At 33.6% G+C, this 14,137-nt stretch overlaps 1 protein-coding gene across 3 annotated transcripts in view; it reads left to right on the top strand.

The window, feature by feature from the left end:
- ADGRL3 (adhesion G protein-coupled receptor L3) overlaps positions 1 to 14,137 on the top strand; it is a 410,528-nt gene that overhangs the window by 159,193 nt on the left and 237,198 nt on the right. For all 3 annotated transcript variants that reach the window (XM_029283374.1, XM_015812132.1, XM_029283375.1), the window contains 2 exons: positions 3,306 to 3,491; positions 13,963 to 14,001. In XM_029283374.1, the coding sequence (XP_029139207.1) occupies positions 3,306 to 3,491; positions 13,963 to 14,001 (225 nt within the window). The remainder of the gene's footprint in view (positions 1 to 3,305; positions 3,492 to 13,962; positions 14,002 to 14,137) is intronic.

The raw sequence follows: 14,137 nt of genomic DNA, 5'->3' as shown, positions 1-14,137 counted from the left end.
AAGTTGCTTTACAATAAAATACTTAATTGGTCTAAATAAAGCTATTTTTAGAAAATGTACTTAATGGACAGAGATTATTCATTTAATGAATGTTTTAAAATATTCTGTTTTTTAACTAAAGTGCTTTGCATGTTTCAAGATAGCGAGAGTGACTCTTATGGCCACCAAGTGTGTGTGAATAAGTGAGAACTCTTCAAATAGGAATAAATAAATATGACTAAATAAGGACATGTTTACACTTTCAGTTAAAGCGCTCCATGGCACAGGACCTGGTTATCTCCGAGACCGCCTTCTGCCACAGATTCCCTCCCATAGACCGGTACGCTCCCACAGAGTGGGTCTCCTCAGGGTGCCGTCGGCCAAGCAGTGTCGGCTGGCGACCCCCAGGGGGAGGGCCTTCTCTGTGGGTGCCCCCGCCCTCTGGAACGAACTACCCCCCGAGATNCCTAGGGAGGATTTTAAATCGGGTTCATTTTTTAGAAAATTTTAAACAGCACAACTCTAAAATATTTGGTTTTAATTGGTTTTATTTGGTGGGGATTGTAAATATGTTTCTGTTTTTAAATATGTTGTGAGCCGCCCTGAGTCCCGTTGGGAGAAGGGCGGGATATAAATCAAAATAAAGTAAAGTAAAGTAAAGTAAAGTTCCAGCTTTGTTTGGATCTTTTCCCATACTCTGTCCGGTAGAAATGAAGGAATGGAATTATCCACATTAAACTAGCTTCAGTTTCAAAGAATTGCATTATATTAAGTAATCTAATCTTCTTTTCAGAAAATGGATTGAAATGTCATTTAATTACTCAATTTTAAAACGTTATGATTGCTAGTTTCACATTATAAAATGAATAAAGACTTTCTCAAATCTTTTTCAAGTTTTACAAAACTGCTAAAACTATTTATAACAGAAAAGCAGAGTTGGAAGGGACCATAGAGGTCTTCCAGTCCAATCCCCCTGCTCAAGCAGGAGACTCTATACCATTATTTGTGAAATAAACCTGAGCAGAAGTTCTTCTAAAGATTTTTTTTCTTCAAGGACTTAACATTTTTATAGTGTTTCGTATAAAGTAGCCTCTAATAACTCATTTTAAAATAGTTTATATTTTATTTATTCTATAATTGATGTGTTATCTTGTTCAAAAAAAAGGGAGGAATAGTTTTATTAATTTGATTGCTCTGGGGATTATGTCTCCAAACATTGGTCATGCTAGATTTTTATTGCCTTTATATTTTTATGTGTTTTCATTATTTACAATATCTATCAAAATTGCCTTTATTCTATGGATAAATGACACTATTTCTTAGCTGCCTCCAAATATAAGACCTTCATTTCACCCAGTTTTTGGAGGCACAGAGATTGTTGACAGGGGACAATAAAATGGCAGGTGCAATCAGGGAACTGAATTTCTGCCCCTTTTTTATGTCTGTGTGATGTGTGAACAGACCTTAAAAGGGAAATGAGCTTCAATCACCTGGTCACACTGCTTTTGAGCACTCTTGTGGATGCTTCAATACATATTACACATTGCTTCTTTTTCAATTAAGCAGCGATCATTGCCAGTGATCATTGCAACCCTGATGTTTTGTGATTTGGCTTCTTTAATTTCTTAAAGCAATTAGTTTCCCCAAAACACCCAGTGAAATAAAGCCACTGTCCACAGTTCAATGGATTTCATAAAAATTATACCTTAAAGCAGGGATAGCCAATTTATGATCTTCAAATGATGCTTCCAGAAGCCCCAGTCAGTATGATCAATAGAGAGAGAAATAGGGAGCTATAGTTCAACATCATCTGAAGACCACAGATTCATCGTTCTTGGCTGAGGCTGCAATCCTATTTAGTTCTACTTAGAAATAAGTCCACTTGAAATCACTGATGCATATCATATAAATAACTATACGATTGCATTCTCATTAGTATTTTGCAACTTCATTTTATTAAAAAACAAATATTTGATATGTGTTTTACTTACACTTTTTTCAATCCATTTTCTTCCCCAAAACCAGAATATATTTTTTTAAAAAATCCAGTATTTCGTATAGTTTTCTATTCAAAATATAGATCAGCTATTTCTTTCTTAGTCCTTATTTTAAACAAAGCAGTGCTACAACAGGCAATTGCTCATTGGTTATCACAGAGCTGATAATCTAAATCTGTTCCATATGGCCCAGCTGTTTTCCAATCAGAACATAAATGTTGTAGCTATTATACATCTCAAGTCACTCTTCTCTTCTTAATAATTTGTATCAGGATGGTATATACAATACTGTCAACTTTTCAGAGTGACATACAGATGTTACTTTATGTCATGCTCCTTGTGTATGAGGTTTACATTACTTCCATCCCCTGAAGGGCTACAAAGACCTGACTAGGAAGGTCTGATGATTCCCAATAAGGATAAAAGTGGTCACATACTGCCACCAGATGGAGATATTGGTTTTCCTGTTACTTCCCTTCTTTCTCTTTTAGTTTGCATTGATTAGTCCAACTTTTTCAGGTGTATGGCTCATTAGTTTGCATGAAAAGAAATATAATTGTTGTTTTAATAATTGTCAATTATTAAAATTTGTATTATTTATTATATTGTATTATTCAAAAAATTCAACACAAATAAGAAAGCTCTTTCCTGTGATTAAAACAAGCTGTACCAACACAGCTAAAGAGATCAAGATGTCCTCCTTGTGAAAAAGGACTGTACAAAGGACAAAAGATCCGTCTAAAATGGGTGAATGCCACAAATGTATGGGGAGGAAAGCACCTGCCTGTTCTCCATATGTGACATCTTTTGATGTGATTAGCAATGATCATTTTTTGACAGAGAAATTGTATGCTCTGAATTATGGGAAGATGTTGTGCAAAGCAATTTGGTGTTTAAGAATTTTTTTAAGAATCTGATCCACTGTGATTTCAGTATCTATCTACAGTACAGAAACGTCAGAATATGCTTTATTTCAACAAATTATTATATCCCTTGCAGTTCTAGCAGGAAAATTTATTGCCCCTGCCACTTGAGGGAACTCATGTAGATTTTATTAATATTTAAAGCATTTGTGTTTGACATGAATTCTATTCAAAGAACATTTCATACAGAATTCCAAAATTCCAATGACTGAGTTTAGTCATTTGTTTTAAGAATTATAATGGCCTAGGAAATGCTTCAAGCCCTTTCAAAACTTCGAAAATGCTATATTGCTATTGTTGGTATCAGCTGGGCTGCTTTTAATGGTCCCTCATCATGAAACATACATTTCTCTTAGGCTAGTCCATAAAATATCTTGACATGTTTTCACTTTTTTTTCAATCATAGTTGAAATCAGGAGAGACAGCTGCCAATGTTGCTAGAGAACTTGCTGAACAAACAAAAAGCCACTTGCATGCAGGGGATATCACTTACTCAGTTCGTGCCATGGACCAGTTGGTGGGGTTATTGGATGTGCAGCTTCGAAACCTGACACCTGGTGGAAAAGACAGTGCAGCACGAAGTTTAAACAAGGTAAGAATCACATCTTTTAAACTCATGATTGTAGCTTGTGCATTTGGCCATGGGAATTCCTCTGTACTTATTACTGGGGATGGGGCCTTATGACCCTTCTGAACAGAGCTCTTTGCTTTTTGTGAAATCAGCTGCTATTTATATGGTTTCAGAAAATATCAAGATAAGGAATTGTGTAAAATAATTTTCTAAACTTTAGTTTCTATGGATTGCAGGAATGAATAGAAAGATACACATAAGTAGTAAAACGTATTAATACAAAAAAAATCCTCCGTTTTTAATTCTCCTTTCCAGATAAAATAGAGTCTTAATTTCCCTTTACCCAGTTTTTAACTTGAAGGTTTTTAACTTGAAGATTATCAGTAAGATAGTAATTCTACAATTTCTACCCATTTATCTGGTGGTATNGTATGTCTCTTCTTCAGTAGGCCAGATAACATTTTACTAGATTCTAAAAATATGCTTTAGTTTCTTCTAGCATAGCTATTTCAATGAGCACTGGAGATGTAAACTAGTCTGGTCACAAAAAATCTGCAAGCAAACAGCCAAACTCAAAAACCACCAAGAACTCTCCCATTCAACCCTGAGCTACATATATTCTATTGATAGATAATTCTATGGATTTCTTAGGTAGTTTTTCCTTTTGTGAATGACAGAAACAGAAACGTAATATCAGGATAACCTATGCTGTAAAAATAGTTTGAATATCTACATCATATTGAGGAAACTCCAGTTTTTACAGCACTAGACAATGTTACTGAAGGTTTTTTTTTTCCTTACTTCTTCATTTAGTCAGTTTTGCTTCTACAAATCCCTCCCATTCCTCACTTTCCCCCTCTCCTAAGAACACTTTCCAATAATTACCATGTGAGAAAAGGAAGAGGATTACAAACATTACACGGAGTTCCTAGCTCTGTGTAATGAGGTTCTGAATATACCGTAGATGATATTTTTCTGGTTGAAACTAATGGAATTTGAGACCCAAAGCATTTGGGAGATTGGAGAACACTAAATTGCAGCGGCAATGTAAACACCATGGAAGAGCTCTGGAACCTTATTAATTCTTACCTTTTGCCTTTCTTCCTAGCTGTCATTCTTTTCCTGCCCTTTGCATTTATGGGAAAAGGAGGGGGGAGAGACTAGGCCCAGGACCCAAAGAGCAAAGTGATGATGTGCTTGCTGCTCGCTGGCTTTCTTTCTGGATTTCTAATAACCTCCTCTTTTCCAAACTTGTTTTCATTGTTACTTTTGAAGACCCCCCACCCCATTTTCTTCCTCCTCATACTGCTGTGTTTATAGCTGAATCTATAACTATGCTATTGTGAAACTGATTGTATAAAAAGTGTAGTATGCCCCAGATATCAATTTGATAACTCATGTAATAAGTATTTATTAGATTCATGTTGAAGTGAAAAAGTGAAATCACTGCTTCATATGCAAAACGTGGAGAGACATAACAGACTAGCATATTAAAGAAAAGACTAGGTTAGAATATCATTATTGTGGAAAATTTTGTTCATTTACATGGAGAAACATTCCATCATTTCTCTACTAGTATAGCTTAAAGTAGCACTGCCCGGAGATTTTTCAGTCCAACATAATCAAAAAGTGATACAATATCTAAAATAACACATTATAATTAATTGTTGAAAGCATTGAGGGTTACATTCTAATTTTTTTCAGCTCTGGGATTAAAAATGGCAAGCAGGATAAGAGAAATTCATCAGTGGAATGAATTACCCCAATGCAGGGTTTCCTCTCCATTGGTTGAGCTCAAGCAGAGTTGAATCAACCGTTCAGCTGGGATGTTTTAATTTGGATCCCCTCACTGAACAACAGGATTGGTCCCAACTGCCTATCTAGTTCCTTCTAACTCTAGGCCTCTACGTTTCCTTAGGTACTCAGGTACAAGGTTTATAAGTGACTCTGTAGACTAACATCACCTTTTTGTACTGATTCCAGAAGAAAAGGGGGTGCTATCAGGAAGATTTGATATTCTGACTTCTGCCCAATATTTATCAAATGTTAACAATATTTGACAATATGGCAGGGTTTTCATTGTGATGTCATGATATGCACATTTAGTTGTTTTGCATGATCATGGTTAGGAACCATCCTGAAAATCAGCTTATTTCAATGTGATCTACAAAAACTCCCAATCGACAAATAATTAAATAAAATAGTATTTCTGACTACAGTCCTATTTGAATATCCTGAATACAATCAGAACAAAATAATTCAAAAAAAAAACTTAGACTTTCAGATCACTTAGACCTTTTGCTGTAATCCTCTTCTTGTTTCTCCTCATGGGATCCAAAATCCTAATTTACAGCTTTTAAGATTAGAGTTCCCTTAAATTTAAGGGAGGATTACTAGAAACAAAATCTCATCAATTGTTATCTGTTTAATTCATTGGGTCACATCTACGAATGCAAAATATACACATAACTGAATAATGACATGACAAGGTAGAATAGAATCTATTGATGGTAGAATCCTATTTATGAGTGACACTAATACATATAAAGTTACCTAATACATGTGAGGAGGAAAGCTATAAGGCAAGCCTTATGCCTCCTGACAATTTTACTTTCTATTGTATAATTAGGGTAGCAGTAGCATAATTTCCCAGTTAGCATGGTTCATTCTGTTATTTAATTCTGTTATTTAATTAGGTCCTTCTTGAAATCAGTGGTTCAAGTGCTAGTGTGCCCAATAGTTTTTATAACTATTCTAATTGTGTGAACAAATTCATTGCATTTGGCTATTAAGAGATAATATTCCTCTTGTTGAAATCCCTGAGCAAAAGCTAAACTTGAAGGAAATCAAAATATTTTTATTCAGTTATCCCTGAAGTTGCTAAGCAACCAAAATGTCAATTAGATTCCTTGGGAGTAAATACTGGCTTCACAGACTTCAGGCATCCCATTGGGACCAGATTGTTCTCTTTTTATAAATAAGAGGTGATTATACCTATCCTTAGTATTATTTTATTTATTTTACATTTTACAATATACCTGAATTATAGTTAATAGGAGTAGAAAATTTATTCATCTATATTATGCATTTATCTGGAATACATGTGGCTGTAATTCAGTAAAAGGATACATCTTTTAATAGTAATCTGAAAGGTGGTACCGGACTCTTTCTGATTTCTTTGGACATTTCTCTCCAAACACATTCATGGCCAAAGGAGGCAAAAATTAAGAACAGTTAGGAAATATTTTGCTGAAAATCTTTCACATAAGGAAGAAATGGAGGAATGATGCAACTCAAGAATAAGTGGCAGTTATGCTTCCAGTTCAGTTCTGATTACAGCCATAGGATCCATATTAGAATTATTTTATCTAGAGCAGGGGTCTCCAAATCTGGCAACTTTAAGACTTCTGGACTTTAACTCCCATGACTGCCTGAGGAATTCTGGGAGTTGAAGTCCCCAAGTCTTAAAGTTGCCAAGTTTGAAGGCCCCTGATCTAGACTAAGGCTAGAATAAAGTTTGCACAGCCTCCATTAGCAAGGCATACTAATTATCTTCATGAATTATCATTATCTCCATCGCCTCAGTGAGACTCTTGATAATCTTGCTGGTTAGTGCAAGAATGATATTGTTCAACATGGAAGTATAATTCATTGAAAGATACTGTATTGTGACTCTCCCCCCATCTGCTAGATGATAAGTAAAAGACCCCCATTCCAAAAGACAATGTTTCATATTATTCACTGCAATTAAACAAACTCTTGCTGTTGATGTTACTTGGACCGATCATGTGGGGAAAAAAGCTATGTAATCCTTTGGGAGGTGGAGAATAAAGAGCCTTGAAGGCCACATATGATTTCCTATTCTTGCTTTAAGACAATACAAGAATGAATATATCAGCTTAAGAATAACATTTTAACACAATTTGTTAATAAGTTTAGTAGGCATGCCATTTTACTACTTCAGTCTCAGCTCTCCCTTCTCCAGAATTAGGAAAGGACTGAGCTAACCCTATGGCACAGATGTAGAGGCCTTCCAGAAACCATTAAAGGGAAATTACAACCCACTGGGATACTATTTTGCAATTCTGTGGTGGCAAATGGTGGCAAAGCAATTAGTTTTAAAAGAAAAGAATGCAAATAAAGAAACTTCTGTGTTACTACCATCACCTGCTAAGATAAGTTCCCTCCAGGGCATACAGTTGTTTACATTTTCTTTACTTTGTGTCCCCCAAATCACTATTTTGCTTTTTCCTCCCTCTTCCCCCCCCCTTCCTCTTATTTCCAAGAATCACACAGCAATGAAAGTGTCAGCAGAGCTGTAGCCAAGATACTGGGTTATTCTGACTAGTTCACATTTGATTTCAGGATTTTGTATAATTTTGATAAATTTGTCTATTAGTTTTAGGCCTCAGTGTATCAAATTGTCCTCTCAATCCCATTTCTTTCAGAATCTCACTCTACAAATATAGCTTCATGGAACATTCATGATTCTCAACAAACATTTTTTTTAAATCGTATCATAATGATGTTTAGGATATTAAGTATATATTTTGGATTTTTTCCATTGATCAAACAACTTGATAAATACAAAAAGTAGTATTTACCTTCCTCATAGAAATAAATTGTAGCTGCTGTTGGAGCATTACTTAGGGTTTAAATAATCTTTTTTATAATAATTGTTATTGGAAATTAAAATTCAAACATAAAAAGCTAATACAAAATGAGAAAAATATAAAAAATAAAAAGTGTAGAGAGGGGAAAGGGGGAAAGGTAAAAATTTAAAGAAAAAAAGATATATAAAGAAATAATTTCCCCTTCATCAAGACAAGTCAATAACTTACTACATTCTCAAACAGTTCAACCAAAACTTTCTTCATCCCATATCTCATTTTTATCTATTAGTAGATAATAAAGCCTCATCATTCAATCAACAAGTATTCATTAAAACATGCACATGCATGCACGTCCAGTTTTGTGCAGTAGTGTAGCAGCTGAGGGATTGTGGGGCTCCACACCCTACAGCTGATTTCTGCCTGCCAGGGGACCCTAAATGGGCCTGAAATTGCCCCACAGAGGCAACATAGAAGAGGGGAAGTCCCGTCAATTGCAGAGAGACGGCAGTTGATCCAATTGGTTTGGGAAAAGCCCTCCAGAAACCAGCAGGAGAAAAGCTAGCTTAACTTCCGAGTCTAGCCCAAGCTACAAGCAACCGAAGTCCAAAAGTACTACTTCAAGCTGACTGTAAATAACATGTTTGGAACTGTGATTTTCTGTCCTCTACTTGGAAATTGATTTCCTGGGAGAAAAAAAAGAAAAACCCAAGAAGCAAAAAGCCTTCAAAAGTGAGAAGGAGGGGGACCTTTGCCCCACCCTCCTGCACATGGAAGAATTAAACCTTTCAGGGGGAACAGAAATATGTTGAAATGAAAAGAATATAAGACTTAATTTGGATAAGATTGAAATCGGTGGAATCTGTTAAGATTTTCCTTTTATATCAGGCATGTCAAACTGCCGGCCCACGGGCTGAATGGGTCATGCTGAAACCATGCCCACCCCATTGCCAGCAATGGGGAAAGGGTTGTGATACGTCGCGCGATGTCACGTGACATCGCGAGTTTGACATGCCTGTTTTATATCATGAAAATAGAAGTAAATAATTGTCTATTACTGAAAAGAACTGAAAGAACTGATGCTGACATCTAGTGGTGGATGAAAATATACAACAACAGCTGCTCTATTACAGGGACTGGCAAGGCCCAGGAAAAGATAAATTTGATTATGGTGACCTTCAATGTCTTAATAACAGAGAACAGCTGTGACAAAAGAAAAAGAAAAAAGAAAACATCTTGGGCTTTCTACAAAGTGAGAATTATAAACTCTAAAAAAAAAGAAAAAAAGAATTGACCTTTCTGGATTACAAATACTAACTCAACTGTGATCCTAAAGTTGTCTGCAGAGAAAGGAAAACCCTGATTTTTGGTTATCATGGAAAACCAGAGATCTGCAGAAAGAATATATCAAGAAAAAACAAATACTTTCCAGAAGGAGATCTATGCTATGTTGCAACTAATCCAAACAACAATAATTTCAAACTATGAGGAAATTAAACATAGCCTTGAAAATATAAATGGACACATCTCCAATTTAACTTTACAACGTAAAAATTCTCAGAAAATAAAAAGAGAGAGTAAGCAGAAAAAACAGACAACTGAATACAAGGCAGAGGAGAGAGATTTTAAGATGGAATTTAACAATACAACAACGTATGACTTAACCCAGATGAAAAAAAAATTACAGGAAATTCTGGACATGTAAAAGAAAAACTACACTTTAAGATTGCAAAATAAGTTTGAGGATAAGAAAAAAGATTTGGCAAAATGGACTTTGCCAGAAGAATTACGAGAACTTGAGAGACAAAAAATAATAAATACATTCAAGAAAGGAAAAAAGGAAAAGATTTTCAATGAATACGAAGGGGCGAAATCTTCCTATAAAAACATCTTACCTGTTTTGCCTTTTGTACCTGCAACAACATTTATAAGATTATGGGAAGATTCTTTGATTCATTGAAGCATATTGAACAGGGAAGATTTTGGGCAAAAAAAAACAACACCAGTCTAAAGTGAGAATTAAGAAATATAGCATGCCTTATTTCTTTTTCTTTTGTGTTTGGTTTTTTGACATGAGAAATATAAAAATGTTGGGATGGTTTACATAAAAGAAATGTTTTCTCTGTTTTTTCTTTTTTTCTCTTATTTTTCTTTAAGACATGAGAAATGTAAAAATGTGTTGGCTTGTATGAGAAAAAAGACTTAAATACTTAAGTGTAACTAATTTTGAGAAAATCTTAACCAGTAAGAATGTTTTGAATATTGTGGGGAAAATAAATTTAAATAAGAATGTAAACAGGATTTATGACGAGGCAATCAAGATGATCAATGAAAAGAAGCTTTATATTTACGTGGTTATTATTTACAGAAACATGAGAAAAATGTTTATATTCAATTATCATTTATTTAAATAAGAACTGTATTAATTTAAGATTCGCAAAAGAGAATATTGGAAGAAGAGGAAATCAAGTAAAGCTACTATATGGACTACAGAATTATAGAAATTAATTGTTATTGATTGTTTTTTAAACACTAACCCAGACAATATGATGTTTACCAAATATTAAGGTGTATGTTAAAAATTAATAAAACATGTTTCTCCTAAAAGCATTTATTAAGGTTACAGAGACATCAGTACAGCATGGTGGAAATGCTTAGGTCTGGCTTCTCTTCCGTTACGCATACATTCCAAGCATTTTTCCCTGCCTCTATTTTGGGGTCATGGAAGATGTGATTTACTTCCGGTTTGGGCTATCCTTATTCTCCTCCCTTTTCCCTGTTGCCTGGTTTAACTATAAAAATACCAGACAGTTCTGCATATTATCAAAGCAAGAATATACAGTATTTGCAGCGTTGACAACATACACATGCAATTTCATATTCCTTTCCTTTAAACAATAGCTTATCATTGTACTTTTAGGGAAAATATATCATTTTCTCTAAAAGTACAACAAAAAACCCTTTTTCTCATATATTATCTCATATCTATAAACAAAATTTAAAGCCTCATCATTCAAACTTAATCAAGAAAAAAATCCATTGCTACCAAAAGCAATATATTGAAAATCTTAATCTTTAATTCTTTCAAATAATGTCCCACAAATTAATTTGTTATCATTTTTTCTTCATCTTCTCTCAGAAACTCCTTCCCAAGTTTAACACTTTCCTTCAATTTTAACACAAGAGCTTATCATTTTCTCTAACCATGCAACAACCAAAAAACCCTCATCTTTTATAAGTCCAAAATAAGAAAGTTGTCCAAGTCACAGTTCTGAGTAGAAATTCATATATTCAAAGTCAATTTACTTTAGAAATTTAAGTGACTCTTTTAGCTATTAAAACATCTATTCACTTCATCTGTAAGTCCTGGCAAATATTCTTGTAACCTATCATTTTTAAATCCATATTCAAAACAGCCTGATTCTTAGCATTCCTATTCTATCTCCAATTCTTAAATCCATTTTTATAATAGCAGACAATCTAAGAGAAAGTTCTGAGTTCATTGTTGCTAAATATCATTGAATGCTTCCAAAATTAAAATAGTTTTCTCCATTCTGTAATGGTGGGTCTTCTCCTTTAATTATAACCTTTAGTTTTTTCTTGTTGCCTCTAGTAACCAGCCTTCACGGTCTTCTCTTGTCATGTTTTCTCTACTCCACAACATTTTCCCATGGAAAGATTTCATACACTTAAGACTCATTCTCTTCGTATACTTTAATAGGATTTTAAACAAACCACAGGATTATTTGGATTCTTATAATTAGTTCCAAAATCTTATTTCCAGTCAATCTGGCCTCTTATCCATTTATAACTATCCAAAATATGGATAAAGGGATCATCCGATTACTGCTTATTTCCAAATAAAACATTTTCTTAAAGTTTAAATGTACATGAAATTTCTTTTGCTAAGGATTGAAAGAAAATCACTCAGTGTATAAAATATGTCTTTCTGAAGGTAGGTAGTATCCAAAAAGCAATTTACAAGCCATTTCCAAAAGTGATTAAGAAAGGAAGTCTGTGAACCAATCTCCTTTTGAAGGCTTCAAATTGTGGCTTGGGCAAAACTGTCTCTCCTGGCTCTAAAACCCTCCAGACACCACTATTTTATGGTCTCACCATTGGAAGCATCTTGATGAAGCCCAATGGGTGATCCAGCTCCTCCCATTTATCGGAGAACAATTTTGAGGCAGCAATCCATTCATCACATCCTCATTCTGCCATGGTTATTGGCTTCATTGCAAGCAAAATTGTCTTCATTCCACCATTGTTCCCTGGTTTAAATAATCTGATAATAGTCCATATTACTTGACAATTACACTAATATATTTTTTTTCTTTAATTCTGCTGGATAAAGGGTTAGTTAAAGACAAAGGTTAGAACAAAATCTATGAATTGTCTTTGAATAGCAATTATAATGCCAATAATAAAATAATAAATGTTTCAAATATATTGATATGATTATATACTTATAAAAATGTATCAAAACAGATTTGGGGATCAAGGTTTGTTATTCTTAATTCACCCTTTATTCGAGCCAGCCTTTATTTATTTCACCCTTATAGAGTCACCTGTGGGGTGATAGGAGGCATAAAAGATTAATACATGAATAAATAAATATAAATTCATTATAGTAGTTTTTCTTGTATTTTCTTCTATATCCCTCTCAATGAAACAGCTAACAATTTTGGCAAGGATTTTCACTGAAGTAGTTGGAATTTGTATAAATCTGTTTAGTCTACCCAAGAAAGAAAATATTCAATTTGTAACAGTTTTGCATATATGGCCTATGCAAGGCAGTCTTAACAAGTGTTTGCACTCCTGGACATTCTGCTGCAATGCAAAGCACTTTCATTTTTGAGAATATTTCCATGTTACTGGAGGATTTTTAATTTTAAAAAGTATAAATTGTAGAAAAGCCACCAATTCTTAGAGTCACATTATTTGTCAGATAATATAGTATTTCCATGAGATCAAGGGATAATTATCTATCTTGAAATTTAGGACTTTCCAAATGTTATTGTGGAAGCATATTATATTGGCCCACTATGATTATTGTAGTGGTTCTCTTGAATAATGACCAAGTAATTTATCTGCTTTAATAAATATTTTATAGGTACTATCAAAAACTCTGCTATTTATGCTGCTTTGTTTCTGATCATTCAAATATTTTCAACTAAATTCACTTAAGGAGATTTTCTAAATTTCCATAACACTTATTATGCTGTTTCTAAGTTTTCTATGTTTTTTATTCATACACACACACACACACACACTAAGATTGTATAAATGTAAATGTAAGCTTGTTATTGCTTCATAAATTTTATTTCATAGAAATATTCTTTATAAGTTCTACTTAAATTTCTCTAAAATAAGTTAGTTTAGCATATTTTAGTTTAGTTTATTTTTTTGAAAAAAGATGTACAGTAATTAGATAACTGACAAAAACTGCAGGTTCTCTTAAATTCTATTCTGATGAACGAAGTTCTCTATTTGCCAAGAGACTGATTGAAACTGTTGAGTTATAAGATAGGACATTCCCTATGGCAAAATCCTAACTGGAAATCCTTTTCCCTAAGTCCTAAATCTTTGCTTGGTTTTAGTGCACCATAAGTTTTAAGTTTTAAGTAATTTAAACAGTCTTAAATAAAGATATATTTTTAGTATAGAAAGATTTGAATGAAAATCTATAATGTTTATACTTTGAATAATTTTTAGTAACTTACATATTTGTACCTGGTGTTCATTAGTAAGATGCTTAGCTTAAAGTCTACAATATTATTAAGAAAAAAATAGTATTGTATCATTGTTTTATATATTTTGTTTTCTCCTGATGCTAATTTGTTAAAATTCTGTTTTCATAACCGCCATCTTTATGGAACCAGCTTCAGAAACGGGAACGTTCCTGTAGAGCCTATGTCCAGGTATTTTCCATTGTCTCATTAAATATATCATTGTTTTGTCTGCTCTTTTTTACTACTATTATTATCTACTACTATTACTAGAAAAAATTTACAAATCTCGGAAAAATAGATAATTATATAGTATAGGGAATCATTA

The sequence above is a fragment of the Protobothrops mucrosquamatus genome, unplaced genomic scaffold, assembly GCF_001527695.2.
Source record: "Protobothrops mucrosquamatus isolate PMUCROS unplaced genomic scaffold, P.Mucros_1.0 scaffold69, whole genome shotgun sequence".
NCBI classification, from domain to species: Eukaryota; Metazoa; Chordata; class Lepidosauria; order Squamata; family Viperidae; genus Protobothrops; species Protobothrops mucrosquamatus.
The sequence above is the reverse complement of the archived record's forward strand: the minus strand, read 5'-3'. Positions and strand labels throughout refer to the sequence as shown.